General features: G+C 36.3%; 3 protein-coding genes across 3 annotated transcripts; 1 reads left to right on the top strand and 2 right to left on the bottom strand.

The window, feature by feature from the left end:
* Nucleotides 1-3,253: 3,253 nt before the first annotated feature.
* Nucleotides 3,254-4,673, bottom strand: LOC106777184. Its single transcript, XM_014664724.2, has 3 exons — nt 4,364-4,673; nt 4,241-4,288; nt 3,254-4,157 (listed from the first exon to the last, which is right to left on the bottom strand). Exons 1-3 carry the CDS (start codon nt 4,563-4,565, stop codon nt 4,030-4,032), a joined length of 378 nt encoding a protein of 125 aa, XP_014520210.1. The 5' UTR covers nt 4,566-4,673; the 3' UTR covers nt 3,254-4,029.
* An 8,629-nt stretch (nt 4,674-13,302) lies between these two features.
* Nucleotides 13,303-14,573, top strand: LOC106777226. Its single transcript, XM_014664784.2, has 2 exons — nt 13,303-13,634; nt 13,935-14,573. The coding sequence occupies exons 1-2, from the start codon at nt 13,504-13,506 to the stop codon at nt 14,380-14,382; spliced, it is 579 nt and encodes a 192-aa protein (XP_014520270.1). The 5' UTR covers nt 13,303-13,503; the 3' UTR covers nt 14,383-14,573.
* Nucleotides 14,574-15,423: 850 nt separating this feature from the next.
* Nucleotides 15,424-19,600, bottom strand: LOC106777904 (plastoglobulin-1, chloroplastic). Its single transcript, XM_014665723.2, has 3 exons — nt 18,961-19,600; nt 16,883-17,078; nt 15,424-16,094 (listed from the first exon to the last, which is right to left on the bottom strand). The coding sequence occupies exons 1-3, from the start codon at nt 19,554-19,556 to the stop codon at nt 15,783-15,785; spliced, it is 1,104 nt and encodes a 367-aa protein (XP_014521209.1). The 5' UTR covers nt 19,557-19,600; the 3' UTR covers nt 15,424-15,782.
* Between the last annotated feature and the right edge of the window lie 466 nt (nt 19,601-20,066).

Genomic DNA, 20,066 nt, shown 5'->3' with positions numbered 1-20,066 from the left:
GGTAAAAGCCCATTACAACTAGTATAAATAGAGGTTTCAGGTATGTCTTTAGACCAGATTGCATTCGCTGCACATTATGTATTACTCTTATCCCTTGATATTACCGTTCGGTTACTTAACTGACTTGAGCATCGGAGTGCCTTTGACAGGTACCCGTCCACCCGGCCTAGAGAGCGAGGAGGGAGAACCAACAACTTGGAGCACAAAGAAACAGCACGAAACCGTTCGGCCTTCTACAGGTGACCACCCTTCCTTTGCAGACCGTTCAACCTTCTACACCAGGAAAAACGTCCGACCTTTCACACCACTTGGAATGCTCCAGGCTCCGTCCATTCGGTCGTCACCACTCGACACCACTTTACACCCGAAACACTTTGTATACAATTGGATTCATTTTCTTATACTTCTAACATTCTCCCAAACTTCACCGTTTTATATACAATTGTAATTTTAAGCATATATTCTGTTTTAGATGGTTAGAGATTAGTTTGGGGCCGATCTCTAATGCCTAATACAATTGAATTTTGTGTGTTGTCCAAATTTTAAGTGGTTTGATTTTGAGTTTTTTTTTTTTTTGTGTTTAAACTGTTTAGACGTGGTTAAATGAGTATTGGGTTTTTTCTAATTCGATGGATTATGTCAATTTTCATATTGTTTGTCTTGTTTCACTATTTTCTTTCATCCTTTAGGTCTTCAAAGTCTTCTATTAGTCTAGAATTGTTTGAATGATACCTGTAAAAAATGTTCTGATATTAAAATAAGTAGATGATCGATGAACTAACAATTAATGTAGTGGTGTATGTTATCTAAAAGTTATACATTAGACCTTTATTTATAGTAGTTTGTTAAAGATTTTAAGCTTTTTAATTGATGTAATTATGACTTGATGATACCTTAATTGATATTAACAAATTGATTTGTCATTTTCATTATTAATCCAACCATTTTGTAATCGGTCGACTATATTGTTCTGTCAGAATGATTGGCCACAAGTGATGTCTAAGAGATCAGTCCAAAATGATTAACCAAGAATGATCAGTTAAGAAAAATTTAATCCAAAATAATTTATCAAAGAAATTCGATTCAGAGTCATTAGTCTTGAAATTATACCATGTAATTGATGATTGGCTTTCCAATGTTGACCATAGTTTCTATGTATACATTTTGTCCATTCCACCACAAGCTAGATATGCGATCCAAAACCCAAATCATCTAAGAGTAATTTCAGCAACATCACAAAGAAACTGTTGTTAGTCCAAAAAGAATATTATTTAACTAATCTTTAAGTGCAAATAGAGTTCGTCAGCTGCAATTAAGCTTTAACTAGTCTATATAATATAGCATATGTGTATTTTAACATTTTAAATTTTATATTGAAATAGTGAGTACTATTATTTTGACATCAACAAACTTTTACGCATTATATGTTTGTCTTTTAAACGGAGGAACATGAATGTCCATCTGTTTTAAACGCTGAGACAACCTCTTCAATGTCCATGTTCACGAGTTATATAGTTTTGCCAAATTCTCTCGTGAAGCCATGGCCCACATTGTTTTATTTATTAAAGAAAATTGTTGTTTTGGTGATAAGTGTAGTTGGTCGTATGGACCATTTGGTTTTTATTTATACTTTGATGTCATCATCAAGTTTTAATTTTCAATAAATGCAAAAGGAAAAGTTGCGGTGGGTACAGTGGATACATATTAGATGAAAGCAGTGAGTTTAGAAGAGACAAAACAAACAAGATATAAAATCTATCAATGATTAAATGTTATCATAGGAGGAAGTTTTTAATTGTCAATGAGTTAAATTCAACAAATTAGTAAGCTTAATCGTTACGCAAATTTCGACTTTAGCCCCACTTCCAACTAAAAAGTGAACATACAAAAAAGTGCGTTTGAGAAAAGAAATTGCAACATAGATGTCAGTGGGAAGAACTTTGCATCATTGTTATGTTCGCCACATGACTTTGTGGATATAGTCACTACATAACCTCAATGATGTATTTCATGTACGGCTATTCACAGTATATCTTCACATAATGTTATGTAATAATATATATATTACTCAAGTAGATTTATTTAGAGATTATCAAGTAGTATGATAAAGTTTTAATAAAATTTCAATTTGTCAATGTATTTGTGATGATGTCCATTGTTGAAAAGAATAGCCAAGTGATATATATATATATATATATATATATATATATATATATATATATATATATATATATATATATATATATATATATATATATATATATATATATATATATATATATAAGAAATTGACCAAGTCCACTCACTTATACATCAAATTGTACGAAAATTGTGGAAACTGGACAAGTATAAAAAATTTGGACAAACCCATTTCACTAAATCTTTTCTTCCAGAATGGGACTCTTTTACCAAATGGGCGATGTAGCCAGTCAACAAGTATACATGTCTATTAATCAGTTTTTAATGCTTGTGTAATATTCTAAGACACTTTTTACACTAATTACATGATCTTAACATTAGTTGGTGTAAAACCAATTAGATCGGATAAATTTCAAATTTATTTTTACTGCCTTTTCGTACTTTATTTTACCCATTAATAATATTATTATAATTTCTTTCACTACCACCTATACAAGTTTTAAAAAGCTATTAACTTATTAATTTATCTTTAAAGTTACCATTCACTTAAATAAATAGTTGTAAATAAATAATTTACTAAACATGATAGGTCCTGTCAATTAATATTGAAACATCTTTTAAAATACTCTCCAAACATTAATAAAATATGCTAAATTAATAAATAGTCAATACTAAGAGACACAGTGAAATTTTATTATTTTAAATATTACGCAGGAATGAAAATAATACTGGACAAAATCATTATTTTTTTTTCCAGAAAACATAATTCGCACATTTCAGTATATCCTTAAAGTAATGTTTTACTTAAATCTATCAAATAAAATGAAATTGATATTAACACAAGTTGTAATTGTAATTCTTAAACCTTAGTGCTATTTATATAAATTAAAAGTTTACATAATCTACCTTAATTTTGCTAATTATTTATACTATCAAAGTACATTTCTTTTACGAAATAATGAACAATTTAAAAATGATGAAAACAGCTTAAAACTATTTATATTGATAATAATTCATTCTGGTATCATCTCAGGGTTCCTGGACTATTTATATTGATACGTGTCTTCTTCCCGAGAATGCCATATAAACGTTACGCAAACAGAAAAGCGATGTATATCTTTAAATTGATGTTATGATATATTCTATGATGCCTATCTATCCATATTTGAATATCATTAGGGACTAGCCAATCAAAACCCCCAGGAATGCCCCACGTACCAGACACTCGCCATCATCGTCTGCAGCTGATCATACACATACTTCACTCGTCATTATTTGTGCCACCACCACGTTTCATCCAAACACACACATAACATACATCAAAACAAATGAAGAATGAGTCCAAGCAAGCACTGAATTATTTCATGAGTCTTTCACTCAAGCACCGACACTTTTGCCTCCTACACTACTTTTGCTTTCAATTACACTTCCCCGTACAATGACACGTGGACCTAGCCTCAAAGCAAGCCGGGTTGCACGGACTTCTCATGCACCCACCGGTAACTCGTTCTGTTTCAGCCAAAACCTCACCTCAATTCCCTTCATCATTAAAAAAAAAAAACACTTCGAATTCCAGCTGGCACTTAACCGCAACCCGAGACTGAGGATGCAGTAACGGTCCCCAACTCCAGCTGTATCCAACACTCACCGGGCGCACGCACGCTATCTTACGCCGGAACACAATACGATGAACACTCTCACTCACTCATTTTCTTAGCAGAGAAATAGAGATAACAAAACAATGGAGGATCTAAGCAGGTGAAATTGATTTTTATTTCTTATTATAATTTTTATAGCGATAAATAAAAGCGAATCGGATGTACAACATGAACAAGAATATAGAATGGAAGGAACGATTACGGAAGGCAAGAAGCGAGCACGTGTGTGAGCTTAATAATCGGCGAGTTTTCTGTGAGAGCGTGATTTCGGAATCTGCTGCAAAGTTCGGATCGCCAAAACGTCGCTTCGTTTTACATCCATGTAACGTCCAATGTCGCCGCCGATCTTGTCCGGCAAATCTAGAAACAGATTGATAAAAATGCATGAATAAAAAATAATTTGAAAATAAAAAAGAATCTCGAAATGCATTGCGTTTGCTTACCTAGATGATGCGACGGCGAGCGGTTGAATCTGGAGAAATGATTCAAGTCTGAAAGGAGGAGGAAGATATGAGGGATTTTGAAGTATGTAATATATTATATGTAATAGATGAGTGATGGAGTACCTGATGGAGAGGGAGCGTGGGAGAAGAGGTAGAGGATGAAGAAGCAAAGGAGAGTGAGGACAGGAATGAAGTGAACGAACTTGTGCGGTGATGGAGGAGGCGAGGAGAGACGGTGAGGTTTGGGAGCATCGTCTTCGTCGGAGAGGAGCGTCTCTAGTTTGGGGAGTTTGGGTGATGGTGAACCCAGGGATTGTCTCTGCATCGTGGCTGCTACAAACAACGAGAATGAGATAGAGACAGCGCGAGAGAGATAGAGGTTGTGTGTTTGTTGTCCACTGTGAATGAATTTTATTTTCAAGCTTTCCTTTTCTTTTATTGTTATTTTATTTTATTATTTTTTTTTGTGCTGAGTTGCTTGTCTTTTTTCTAATTGTGTTTCCTTTTCCTTTACTCATCTCTTTGTTTTCGCCTTTTTCAGCTTGGGATGCTCTTTTGATTCTCCCACCTCTTTGCGCTAGGATAAATCAAATTAAATTAGAATTCGATGTAGAATAATTTTAATATTTTATTTTTAATACTATCTTACAAAATGTATTTGATGAACTTCTCTAACATGTTAAAATAAATTTAATTTAATTTTATGAGTTTGTTGGATTTTGGCAAATAATGTGCTGCTATAAAATATTAGCTGAATGAAACGTATTTCCCGTTTGGCATGTTTGCCGTAGCAAATGACCTAATCACTTGCGCCTAGGAAAATAAAAATATAATACTGGCATTTACTTTATTTTTGAAATATTAGATACGTTCATTTCTATTTTAGGTTCTTTTAAGTTTGTGGCATGTGAGCACGTTAAAGAAATTACTGGCAATAAATCCGGTAGATTTTTGCCCTTTTCTGTTTGCCTATTTGATGATATAAGAGTACAATTATACGACCTTTGGAGAAACAAGGGACAATTAGGGTTATTTGTTAGTCAAGCCTAAAAAAGCCAAACACGGAAGACACGATGCACTCGGATCAGCGAAGAGAACCCAATAGGCTTGACCCGCGTAAGGCCCAATATTTAATTAGGCTTTGCTATTTGGGTGCTGCTCCATCCACTTCCCCAATTTTCTTTAATTTTTTTTTATTGCAAAAGTAACTTTTTTCTTTATCTTTTTTATCCTTTTTAATTTTCATCCTTACTTTACTTTTACTATTGAATAAAGATATTTTGACACATTTTTGAAAAAACATTCATTTGACACGGTGGGGTCCACTTCATTTTAACCTTTATTGAAGATAAAAAGGTAATTTTGGAAGAAAAAGGTGAAAAATAGTGTGTCATTTGAATGTTTTTGCCACGTAGGCGTGTCATTGTACCATTGCCCTTTACTATTTGCTTCCAGCCCCACCTCTCCCTTCCCCACCCCCACCTCACCGTAGATTATTTATCTTCTCCTCCACAATATACCTTTTTATTCCATTTACTTTTGGTTTCCTGCCATCCAAGCCTCTTACGGTTTCACTTTCCATCCACTCATTCACGTAACTCGTAAATAACTCACCTTCATGCAACATCTCCTTCTCTTACTCTCTCAAGACCTTATCACTCATACATCTAATTCTCCATTCAACTACAACATCTACTAACTTCACGTACACAGTCACACACCACCACGCCTTCCTTCTCTTATCTCTTACCAGCACTCCTTCTTCACCTACTAACCTATCGTGAAAACCCTACTCACACTAACAACTACCACTACCTTCTATGTTCCCCATTCTCTTCTTCCTATTACTTTCCAGTAACAAACCCACTTCTTAATCTTTTCCCACCTTCCCGTGCTGCTAAGCCTCACACACTCATGTTTATTCACTTTCAAACCAATTATATTTCCATACAAAAGCCTTCCAACTTAACCCATTATTACCTATCACAGATACCATTCATGATGGTTATAGCACTGATCATGAAACGCATGCGAGACAAACATTAGCCATTCCTAAACCACTTCGTCATAACCACTAGAGATATAAGGATACATAGAAGAATTCCTATTATTCATAAACGGCATGTAACTCATTATACACCTCATCAAATAAAGCTACTCCCCTTACCTCGTTTCCTAGTCAGTTTCCATTCTTTTTCGGATGGCTACCAGCTCCAACCAAAGCGTAAGACTCTCCACGATTTGCTCTGTCCTCGGCAACGCTTGGAAAATCTCTTCCTTCCCTCATTGTAGCGATAAAACCAACCACCAATCCAACAATCCAAGGTCCTTGTGGTGTCTCCTTTCTTCACGACATACTCTCACAATAGGTGAGTAAGGAGTAAGTCTTCACTCTCTGCTCTTGGATCGTTTGATGATGGCGTGATGATTCAATGGTGCGAAGAAGATGCACGAGCTTGGTGCGGCTGGCTCGACGGTAGCGGCGACGCAATGGAGGTGGGGAGAGTTCGACGGAGAGCGGGGGCCGTTAGCAATTTGGGTCACTTATATATATATATATATATATATATATATATATATATAAGTAATTATTAAATGTGTTAGGGCCATTATATTATATTAGCCAATTTTATAAATTGATCTAATTAAGATAAATATGGTTAAGGGTATATTTGTCATGAAAGGTATATTGTGTAGAGACCAACAATCATTATAATTTGTTGAAAGGGCCAAATAATAATTATTGAAACTAAAGAATATTAACAGTCAGAGGTTATTTAAGGGGTCATGGTCCCCATCTGTGAGCATAAGATTCATTCCTGTTTCTTTCTCTTTATCCCTATCAGAAGAGAAAATTTATAGGGAACTAAGGGTGCTTTACAGAGGGAAGATCATAGACTAATTTCAGATTCATTAATTATTCCTAATGTCCAATTTAGGTACGTTTCCGTTTCATTATTATAGAAATATTGGGAACTGTTTTGATTGAAGAATTTAATGCATGTGGTTTATTGTTCTTTATTGTGAATCTTTGAATCATAAATTCTAACAATTGGTATTAGAGCACGTTAATTTATGATTAATTAGCATAAACCAAATTTGGGAATTTTTAACTGATTATAAATCTGTAATCAATTTTGTGCATTAATTCTTCAATTTAAAAAGGGAAATTAAAATTCAATTAAGAATTTCTATTTTTGAATGCGTCTGAAACCCTAATTTGGGAAAACCCAAAATTGGTACCTACGCTCTCTTTCTTCTCTGTGCCGCCATGGAGGATTCATCTCCAGAGGCTTCTTCCTCTTCTAGTTTAGTGGCGGTTAGCACTTTAGGTCTTGTTTGGGGCTTTGCGAGTTCGTTTGCGCAGGGTCACTCAACGCACCTCCTATTCGCACCACAACGGCGACGAGGAGATCCTTCATAACTTGCAACGACGGTGTCTCTGCTTCGTTTTGATTGTGGTTCACTGCTGCCATGGACGTCTAGTTTTCTACCGATGACGCAGAAGTGGAGTTCCTCGCGGCGAAGAGTGAACGTGCAGAGTGATGCTGCGTAGCTTGTTGGAAATTGCCAGGCCCATTTTGGGACAGGCCCAATCTAGTGCAGTTTGGATTTGATTAAAACCCAACAAGATTTGTTTGGACTTTTGTTAAGAAATAAAGAAAAATTAATAATTAATTAGGAATAAATAAAATTTAATTCTGATCTTTTTTTAAATGAATTATTGATAATTAAGAAATCACTAAAGTGAGTCTTTTTTTTATCTGAAGTAGTTCATATAGAAATTATGAATGTTTGTGTTTATACATATTCATGCGAGTATTGGTCGACCCAAAGGAAGATTAATATTTGGTCGGATTGTATATGCACCTGTGATGGTAACGTGTGATAATTATAAGGTTTTACGTGTCAATAATAAAATTTATCCAAAGATAGGTTTGTTATTGGACATGTTCTTATTATCAATGTTGATCATTACGCCAAGATACCTCTAGTAGTTAATATTATTGTCCAAAGACTTGATATTGATGGGGCATTGGGTATCTTGAGATGGGATAAACCATTATTTGAATTATATTTATATAATTATTAATTTTACGGTGTGAGCTTAATTCCTTTGTTTCTCTTATTCTAAATACAACTTCGATTGCTTCTATATCTACTAATTTCTTTAAAGACTGGAACAAGAAAATGAAGATAGTCCTTGATCGTATAAGCTTTAGGCGCAGTATTGCTTTGGTCTGTTCTGAGGTCAATTTAGCTTCAGTACCAATAAACACTTGGTGGTTAGATTCTGGTGCAACTGCTAACATCAGTGTTTCAATGAAGGGATGTATAAGCTACCGAAAACCAATTGATTCTGAAAGATGGATCTATGTGGGAGATGGCAAATCGGTAGAGGTGGAAGCTATAGGGCATTTTAGATTGTTATTGTGCACTGGTTTCTACTTGGATTTGAAAGACACTTTTGTTGTGTCGTCTTTTAGACGAAATCTGGTCTCAGTTTCCTCTTTGGACAAATTAGGATATTTGTGTTCATTTGGAAACCGTGAAATCAAATTGTCTTTAAATTCAAATATTGTTGGGACTGGTTCACTTTCAGACAATGACAACATCTATATGCTTGATACGGTGGCTTCCTACAATGAATCATTCAATACAGAATCATCTAGTACTAAGCGAAAAATTGACAATAATGATTCAGGAGCATTATGGCACAGACGTCTAGGTCACATCTCTAAAAATAGAGTTGAACGACTTGTGTCAAATGGGATTTTGGATTCCATTGACTTCACAAATTTTGATGTTTGTGTTGAATGCGTTAAAGGAAAACAGACCATGACATCGAGATTGGGTGATACATACAGACATTTGTGGCCCATTCCCTACACCTTCAGGGAATGGTCAACAATATTTTATATCATTCATAGACGATTACTCTAGATATGCATACCTATATCTCATCCATGAAAAGTCTCAATCATTGGACGCGTTCAAATCTTTAAGGGCTGAAGTTGAGAATCAACTCAACAAACGCATTAAGAATGTCAGATTTGATCGTGGTGGTGAATAGTATGGCAGATATGACGGATCAGGTGAACAACGTCCAGGACCTTTTGCCAAGTACCTAGAGGAATGTGGAATCGTCCCACAGTACACCATGCCGGGTTCACCTAGCATGAATGGGGTGGCTGAAAGATGAAATCAGACTCTTCAGGATATGGTAAGGAGTATGCTTTGTCATTCCACCTTGCCAGAGTCACTCTGGGGAAAGGCATTGAAGACTGCAACTTATATTTTAAACAGAGTACCAACCAAGGCAACTGCTGCAACACCTTATGAGCTTTGGGTTGGGCGAAAGCCTAATCTAAAATACTTACGTGTATGGGGATGTCCAGCTGAAGCAAGACCTTAAAGACCGAATGAAAAGAAATTGGACTCTCGAACAGTTAGCAGTTACTTTATTGGTTACTCTGAAAGATCAAGAGGCTATAAATTCTATGATCCCAAATCTAAGAATATTTTTGAGACGGGAACTGCCATATTCTTTGAGGATATTGAGTTTGGGAGGAAGAATAAGGTAAGAGACTTTGTCTTTGAGGAAGAATCGATGTCAACTCCAGATCCGATTCATACAGTTGATTTTGATGAAGCAAATTCTCAACCTCTATAAGGACAAACTCAAGACCTTCAAGAACAAGTGCTTCATGAGTCAGTATCATTGCGGAGATCCATGAGAGAAAAGAGAAATGGCATCCCAAATGATTATGTAGTATTTCTCCAAGAAATTGAGGAAAATAATAGTATGATGAAAGATGACCCTGTCACCGTCCATCAAGCTATGCAAGATCCTAATTCAGAAAAATGGATTGAAGCTATGAATGAGGAGTATAAGTCCATGCAAGACAACAAAGTTTGGGAACTTGTCCCATTACCAGAAGGTGTGAAACCCATAGGTTGTAAGTGGATATTTAAAACCAAAAGGGATTCTAAAGGTAATATGGAGAGGTATAAGGCTCATCTTGTGGCAAAGGGCTATACTCAAAAGGAAGGGATTGATTTTAAAGAGACTTTCTCTCCGGTTTCATCGAAAGACTCTTTTAGAACAATCATGGCTCTTGTTGCACATTATGGTTTGGAGCTTCATCAAATGGATGTCAAGACGGCGTTTCTCAATGACAACATTGATGAGACAATTTATATGGTGCAACCAGAAAACTTTGTGTCAGAAGAACCAAAAATATGATATGCAAACTGACAAAATCATTTATGGGCTAAAATAGGCATCTCGTCAATGGTACCACAAATTTCATCAAGTTATTATCTCATTTGGTTTCGAGATAAATGTGGTTGAGGATTGTGTGTATCACAAGTTCAGTGGGAGCAGGTATATCTTCCTGGTCTTGTATGTTGATGACATACTGCTTGCTACCAACAATATAGACATACCAAACAAGTTCATTAGGAATTCAGATACACCGAGATAGATCTCAAGGTATTCTTGGATTATCATAGAGGAATTACATCGATAAGGTGCTTAAAATGTTTGGTATGCAAAATTATAAAGCAGGAGATACTCCAGTCGCTAAGGGAGACAAGTTCAGTCTTAATCAATGTCTTAAAGGAAATCTAGAAATTCAGGAAATGCAAAAGATTCCTTATGCTTCAGCAGTAGGGAGTCTGATGTATGCCCAAGTATGTACGCGTCCGGATATAGCCTACATAGTTGGGGTTTTAAGCAAATATTTAAGTAATCCAGGATTGGATCATTAGAAAGCAGCAAAAAGAGTTATGAGGTATTTACAGAGAACAAAGGATTATATGCTCACGTACAGGAGATCAAACCGGTTAGAGATCACTGGATATTCTAACTCAGATTTTGCAGGATACCAAGATAGTTTGAGATCCACTTCGGGTTACATTTTCATGTTGGCTGGTGGCGCGATTTCATGGCGTAGTCCTAAGCAAGCCCTTACAGCTTCATCCACTATGGCTGCAGAATTTGTAGCATGCTATGAGGCATCAAATCAAGGTATATGGCTGAGAAACTTTGTCATAAGGTTGCGCATTATGGAAGGAATTGAAAGACCACTCAAGTTATACTGTGACAACAAATCAGTTGTATTATATTCTAACAACAATAGGAGTTCAAGCAAGTCAANGCACATTNACATCAAGTTCNTAGTTNTTAAAGAAAGAGTACAGAGTGGACAGATTTCTATAGAGCACTTAAGGACAAACTCCATGTTGGCAGATCCTCTTACTAAGGGTATTACACCAAAGGTCTTTCATGAGCATGTTGCTCACATGGGTGTTTTAACTTTTGAGAAATCTTAAGTTTAGTGGGAGTTAGTCACTTTTGTATTTGTGTTCTATGTTTGGTTTAATGTATGCATACATTGTCCTTGGACATTTTTGGTTTAATAAATATATGGTTTATTATTATTCAGATATTACACTCTATACGATAAGGTTATTATGTTGATCTCATTGAGATAAAGTAAGAACCAGTTGAAAATAGACGTGTACAGATCACCTTCACGTGATTTTTCATACTACACATTTCATGATGTATCCATGTCATTTGATTCTGTCAGCATTAGTGATCACTGTTGGTTTGGTTGCAATTGTTGCAATTAAAACTGTTTTGGTTCTACATGCGGATATAATCAATGGACGAGACTTCGGGATATACTCAAGGTATATAATGGCAATTTTGAGCTCATAAAGTCTAACACATTTGTAAGGATTTATATGGATATATATATTTGTGACCAGTGGGAGATTGTTAGCAATTTGGGTCACTTGTATATATATAAGTAATTATTAAATGTGTTAGGGTCATTATATTATATTAGCCAATTTTATAAAGTGATCTAATTAAGATAAATACGGTTAAGGGTATATTTGTCATGAAAGGTATATTGTGTAGAGAGACCAGCAATAATTATAATTTGTTGAAGGGGCCAAATAATAATTATTGAAACTAAAGAATATTAACCGTCAGAGGTTATTTAAGGGGTCATGGTCCCCATCTCTAAGCATAAGATTCATTCTTGTTTCTTTCTCTTTATCCCCATCAGAAGAGAAAATTTAGAGGGAACTAAGGGTGCTCTACAGAGGGAAGATCAGAGACTAATTTCAGGTTCATTAATTATTCCCAATGTCCAATTCAAGTACGCTTCCGTTTCATTATTATAGAAATATTGGGAACTGTTTTGATTGAAGAATTTAATGCATGTGGTTTATTGCTCTTTATTGTGAATCTCTGAGTCATAAATTCTAGCAGGCCCTGGTTGACTTGCTCTCCTCGTTGTCCTGTTGCAAGCTGTTGAGGATGTCTGTGAGGGATCCTATTTCAGTCTTCACCTTCTCAGCCTGTTCCAAAAAGATTCTCATGTAAGTATCCAAGTGGGTTATGGAAAAAGTGAGTCCCAGGGACGAATAGCCATACCACTTCCAAATGAAATAGATCCGTTAACGGATCGTTATATTCGTCGCTTATTCATGCATTTTTGTTAAAGCTTTGATAAAATTTTATTCTTAAAAATAAACATTTTAGTGAAAGGATAAAATAGGAATAATAAAATAGAATGAAGGGTAAAAGAAGAAAAGGGAGGTGGAGGGAGCAAACGAGGGAGGAATCCCATTTTTTCTAAGCTTCTACGCAACACAATTCTTGTACATTTGTTTAAATAATTCTGACAGAAATACGCAATCTTCATTGCGTTAAGAGAGAGTGCATGAATCGATACAAAACTGAAACATGTTTTCAATATGTATAATTTTTTAAATTTTAGGTCCTGTATACAGAAACCACTTATTATAGTCCTTACATGTACACTTTCAAGTTTATTTTAGTCTTTTACACATTTTTAAACACAACATTGTTATCTTTAAGTTACAGGACTTCATATCAAATATTGTCGTATCTTAGGTGCACAAAGAAGCCATGGGTGTGAAAAGTAATTTTCAAAAACATTAATTTTGGAAATTGGGCTGAGCTAGAAATTTCGAAGGCCCATATGAAGAAGGTCGTACAGTTGAGAGGTGGAAAGGAAAAATGGAAGGCCGAAATGGGAGGAAGAGGAGGGGAAATGAGAAACCCAAGAACGAGCGTCAACGAAAGAAAATTCTGGAAGTCCCAATGAGAAAGGTAACAGAATCTTGGGCGGCAAGAGGAAAAGGAATTGTCAAAATTAGTGTTCCAGAACATTAGAAAATCGAAAGAGAGGAAGAAAGTTGTAGAGAGAGGAGTTTCAATGGTGCTGTGGGAGATAACACTCGGAACCGCGTATTTCTTGGGTCTCAAACGAACATACAGGCTCGCTCTCAGGATTCAACGCAGGATCGTTAGCCCTAAGTACCCTAAACTTCGCCAATTTCTTCACAGGTTTGTTCCTCTCTTCGGTTCTCAATGTTATTCTTACTCTTATCTAGCCGTAGGCAATAATAGTTTTTTTTTTTTTTTAACAAAAAAACGAGATCAATCGCGGCGAAATCATGTTCGACATTGCAATAAATGACTTTTAGAAAATGCTTTGTGACCTCCAGATCCAGTGTTTTAAAGGATAATCATTAATCAATGATCAATCAATTGCTTTTACCTGATAAATAAATAACTAAGCGTCGATTCTATCATGAAATTACGAATACATGTTAGGGACTTACATTTCTCTACGTTGTATTGCAGACGGACCCGTGGCGTGTTTGATGTAGCAATCAAAGTGCATCGGAACATTCAATATAGGGACATAGAAGCAGGTAGGAATTTCGGGAACTTTATATTGCGGTGGCTGGATCGAATGAAACCATCGGCGCAGATTCGTGGTCCACCACCTTCGAATGGTGTTAGGCCCACCGAAAGCATTGGAAAGCATACCGCAGGAGGTAGCAGTTCCAATCACAAAGGTTCTGGGACGTTGCGAAGGGACTCTGATAGGAATTTATTTACCTCAGCAAGGTCAGTGCCTTATCCAACAGGTCCGAGAGTGATGCGACGGCCAAATCCTCCTGGGACTACCATCCATGGCAGGCACTTTAGCATTTCTACGCCTCAAATTGTGGCATCAAATTATAGAGTAAATTTCTCAGGGGGTGTTGTTAGGAAGGACATTATGCAGTGGATGCTGCATAACTAACCCTTGTGGAAAATGATGGTGGTGGCTTACGCAAATTTGTTGTCTCTTTGTATTCTGTATAGTTCATCAGGCTTCCTTTTGGATAACCAGCGCTTAGGAGATTGTTTTTATTTTAGTAAAAGAACTAGTTGTTAATACAATGGATAATTTTCCTGTTGAATGAATAATGATATGGAGATTGTGCTGTTCTTTAGTTTGTTTTTCCCAGCAAATTTGGTTTGTGCTACTTGTCGTCTGATTTTTTCCATGTCAACTGGTTAGGCATACCATGTTTATGCAAATATAGGTACATAATACGTTTATTCAATCGAGTTTATATGATATTCTAATGCATTCTTCTTTGGAGGTGACATTCACTTGTTACCCTTTTATTAACTGTTCTGACGCAAAAGTACAGTTGGAGAGATAGACTGTTAACTCACGAAAGGCAGCAACCGGGAAAGTGGTTTTCTAGTTTTATTTTTTGCTCGCCAGAATTTGCTGTGAAGCGATTTTGAGCAGATCTAACAAAGCCCGAAAAGGTTAAGCTGATGAATACCAACAAGTATTTATTCTTATAATGTATTCATATATTTTAAAAATACCCTTCAATAGAAGTTGGTACAAGATTCAGATTTTTCTCTAAGTGCTACGTGATAAATGCTAACAATTTTAACTTCTGTGATAAATGCTAACAATTTTAACTTCTCTGGCAGACAGGGTAGGCATTACGAACTATGCATCATGTACATAGTCATCAATTCCTTTACATTTAGTTCGGGATGATTATGTAAGGCAGATTATGTTTTCTACATAAATGATGACATAAAAATTAAGTTTTAATGTTTCCATTCTTTTTGTTTTTATTGGCGGATTTCTTTTCTGAAAAATAACAAAGCACACAACACCGTAAATAATTGAGCCCTTAAACATAAAGGTCAATTTCTAACAAAATAAGTTTTGACGGGAAAACTACCAACTTCCCCGGTGATTTTTTTTTCCCGTTTGAAAGGTATTAATAACGTTCCGTTATAAAGCAGGGTAGTTAGAAAATGCCCTCTATGCACCCCAAAACAATCTTTTGAAGAAGGGTAAGAAATCAATAACAACCAAGTCCAAAGTATATGCAGAGCAGCAATTAGCTCCCAACTAGGACAACAGTCTCATAATCTCAAAAGTAGCTTCATAAAATGGATTTCTTATTCCCTCACCAATTCAATATTTCACCGAAGCTAATAAGGGGTTGACACTATCTTTCCGATAGTTTATATATTGTAGAGTTGCAGCCTGAAAACATAACCCGTCATTTTTAAATATACTTCAGATTTATAGGAAAAAGAATTGAGACATTTTGAATAAACCTTTCAGATTATTCGTCCTACGGGGACGGATGGCGAAGAAGAAAGACTACTATTACTTTCCTATTGATCGAGAAGGGGACTTCCTTCTCTGGCTAGAATGAAAAGACCACCGTCTCCTCTTGATATTCGCAAGTCCTGATCAAGATATGTAGTAAGAAGCCAGGAGCTTGTCCTCTCGCCAGGGATGGGAATCTTGAGAGCTGGCTGACCAGAAATGACCCGCGATATGTTTTCCACCAGACCTTGCAGTGGACCAAGGGATTGTTGCAGAGGCTGTAGGCTAAGCTTTTGGCCAAAGATGTCCACATTTTCTGGTAGGTCAACTTTAGACTTTATCTCTGGAGGTTGTATTGCACCTTCTTTAAAAGTGACCTGCTTGCATACAGAAATGTTAACAAGAGTTTTCTGATCGCTGCAATAAAAAAAGTTCATATGCACACTCAACAAATTATAGAGTAACATACGACATTTGGCAGCATAAGAATTGCAATATCATTAACAATAAGCATTATAAATATCACATTTGCGAGATAGAATTGTAGCGGATATATATTTTACCACTTAATTACAAAAGGATGAACTCTTTCAAGTACCAGCAAATTACAAAGCATGGAATTTGATAAACGTGGTAAGTATTTTTCTTTTAACATCATATTAGCTGCACAGACTGTCCTTTAACCTCTCCTATCTTTTTCTTTAGCCAATAAACCAATAGAGTCAAAGATATAAAAATGAGCAGTTGAGGAAGTAAGGTGAAGCGTCAGCCCCTCTTGCAGTCTTGCTGATCAAATCACTGTCTTCGGCGGTACAGGCATGTCTTTTTGGTTCAGGTGAAACACCCTAATCAGTTGTCAAAGATTGTAAAATAACCATCTAATTTGCATTAGGGTTTGACACTTTTGGCGCAACCAACTCATGGTTTAGTGAAACATCTTAACTTTTATTGTGAACATTACCTTTATGGCCCAAATAGTTAATTTTTATGGTAAGCTAATGTATTATAGTCAAATATTTACTCTTCTTTTAACATTAAAATAATAAATCAATGAGAAAGGCACTTTTGGTGCTTTTCACCTTTAGATGTTAACCCCCAGAACCTTTTGTCATTTTACTACCTTCTCTTTAACATTCATAAAATAATAATGTTTTCAAGGGAATACCTGTATTCTTGCAGGGCTTCGAACTTCAAATGAGGCAGATGCACTGAAAGACAAAGATGCAAAAGGGCTAGACAGTGTTGTGGAGTTTATAATGGTGAAGCTACTGGTATCAATTGTTTGAGAAATCTTGTCCAACTTCAACAAAGGCAATCTTCCAGCTGCTAGAAGAGGCAACAGTTCAGAAGAGGCAGTGTACCTGAAAACAGTTTGACAAATAAAGAAGCGATGACTTTAATCAAGAACTACTAACACAATAGATTATGAGTTTATTTTAATGTAAAAAGGAACATTAAGTGTTGGAGTAACAGAAAAACTTCAAGGGTTTGTAATTATGAGTTTTTCCTGTAGAAGATTTTACTTGTAAGTAGTTACCCCGATTATTATCCTCAATTTCAATCAGCCAGCAATGTGCCCTTTAAACTAAACATGAATCCAATAAAAACCCGAGAAAATATAAGAAACCAAAGTACAAATGGCAATCTCCCTTCTAAGATTCATTTAGTGATAAAAAAGGAAAATAGAAAGAAACAGAGAAAATCATTATCATTCTTCCCGGTGGAATGTGGTTAATTAGTTCATTAGGTCGGCATTTGGTTCTGAATACTCAATACTAACATTAACACTTTCAAACTCGACTTACTGGTTGTAAGCCATTTCCAGGGTTGGATAATGATAATAGATTTTGGTCAAGGACCTCAAATACATAATTTTCCAGGCCAAAAGCAATCAGACAATTTTCCCAATGGGAAAGGAACTCTGGTGGAGGAAGAGGGGGGCTAAAGCATGTTCTGTCGAATTAGGGTTTCTCTTGAGGGCTTGTTTTGCATAGACCCACCCAAACCATCTAAATGACCAAAAATTAGTCATTTCTAGCACCAACACGGCGAGCCTCTTTTTCCACAAAGTTCGGTTTAGTAGACGTTGCTTCATTAAAACCTCCAACTAAACAACGGTGAAAAAAAACATCATTACACTTAAAACCTTTGAGTTTGTAGATTTGCAGCGTCTATCTAACAAAACTTTTAGAAGTTTGAATTTTTTTTTTTGCAACAGCTTCTCACTCACGCACTTTAACCTAGTTATTCTTTGAAACCCTAGCTATTCGATTCTAAGAAACTTGATGCTAACTTTTTAAGCCAAAACCACAAATGCAAAGAGGACAAAATAATAACTCGATGCTTTCCCAGCAGTCACAACAATTCCGTTAGAAGTTATCCTGTAAATCCAATCAACAATTGATACAATGCTTCTGTGCCATAAAGAAATCAATGATTACGCCCTTTGTACGTTTTAGAGGTTTAGGTTGACGAAGAACGATCTTGGCTCAATAACTTCCTCTTCTTCTTCCCTATCAATTAGTTGTGTAGTGGATGGTAAAGGCTTGCCATTCTCAAACAAAGGTCATCTGGCCATAAACCAGGGAGCCTTCTCTGTCAATAAAGCAGCCATGTATTCAAAAGAAAAGAAATCCTACATCACACAACAAACCCCCGAGAGAGATGTGACAGGCTCATGATGAAAGAGCCACCAACCCCTCATGGCGACCTCAGTCAAATACTTTATCCGTACACCTTAGCCTTTAGTCTTCCAAATTCTAACTACCTTAACCGCTATTCTATCAAATCCGAACTTGAGCATCAAAGTCTCTGCAGGTACACCTTCCTCTCCTCTGTCTCAAGCACCATGGATCACACCCCTATTGACACACTAGAAGAAAGTTCCACAGAAATGTCAACCATGAAGCACTGTGGCAGAGCAGTTTTCCAGTTCTTCATAGTACCAACCAAACTTACCTAACCAAATTACATAGAAACAGCGATCTTCAGAAAATAGCCCCAGATGTTCATCGACTTAAAACATGTTTAAATCTTATAATCCTCTCTTACTAGGGCCACAGAATACTGGTAGTATCCGTTTACGCTTTTCTATTGCTTCAGTCAAACACTCATTAATCTATGATTGGAAGACAATTCATTCAGAAACGCAATGATACACAAATCATATGAGACATTCTATAGTCACAACACGATATAATCACACACACAAAAACCACAACTCCTAAAGAAATTCACACTTACAGCAAAACCCAATTCCCATCGAGAAGGGCAGGTTCCTCCACGGGGGCAGGGGTAGGGTTCACCGCTTCCAACTGAGTCACCAACTCGGACACCTCAGCACGAACTTCCGACCCGGCTTGAATCCCTAACTCGGTTCCATAGACAGTATCCACCAAAGCACGCTTCAGTCCCTCCACCTTATCATCCACTCCCTCCTCCGACGGAGCCTCAGCGACCGGAGTTCCGTTCCCACCGTCGATATATCCGCCGGCGTCGGGTGCTTCACCTCCTTCCTGCCATTCGTCCTCGTCCTTGGGAGGATCAGAGTCGGGAAGCTTGGACGATGAAGCCTCGGCTTCAGGCTCGTAGTCTTCGCCCCACTCGTCGGAGATCTTCCCAGCCGGCTTTCCGGCGTCGTCAGCGGCGGAGGCGCGGATGCGGCGAGAAGGAGACCTGGGAAAGCGCGGTGAGAGAGAGAGGTGAGAGAGCGGAGAGGAGGAGAGAGAAAGCGGTTTAACGTTCTGAGAAAATATGAAGGGAGTGGGCGAAGTGACGGCGACGAGAGCCATCGGTACTGGGTGGCGAAAGGGTGAAACCCAAACTGAAATCTGAGCCATTTTTTTCTGCTTCTTCACTAGTTAGTATAGCACAAAACAATTATGCTTTATAACCACAAATAACTAATTGACGAAAATGAAAATCAACCATGAATAATGGATGCAACAAAATTCAATATGTGGAGAGTTTATCTCACATTTATTAACAATATCAATTACTTTCCTTAGCCTAATTTCATATATTCAATTAATAACAATAATAATAGTAATTATTATTATTATTATTATGTGTTTTACAGAATTAATTTAGTGAAATGTAGCATTTATATCACCTATTTCCTAAAATTCTTTGCAGTTTTCTTACAATGACGTGTGTATTTTTAATAATGGTTTTAAACAGTGTATCTTTCCATCATTTAAAAGTTTAAATAAATTATTATAGTTTAATTAATTATTTAGTTATTATTTTTATCTAAAACTGTTAAGTTAGTTATTATTTTTTTTAATTTTAATTTGTAAAAGATTTATACAATTTGATCATTTTTCTATAGTACTTTACAAAATCATGTT

This window comes from Vigna radiata, chromosome 11 (genome assembly GCF_000741045.1).
Source record: "Vigna radiata var. radiata cultivar VC1973A chromosome 11, Vradiata_ver6, whole genome shotgun sequence".
Classification (NCBI taxonomy): domain Eukaryota; kingdom Viridiplantae; phylum Streptophyta; class Magnoliopsida; order Fabales; family Fabaceae; genus Vigna; species Vigna radiata.
This window is presented reverse-complemented; position numbering and strand designations above follow the sequence as displayed.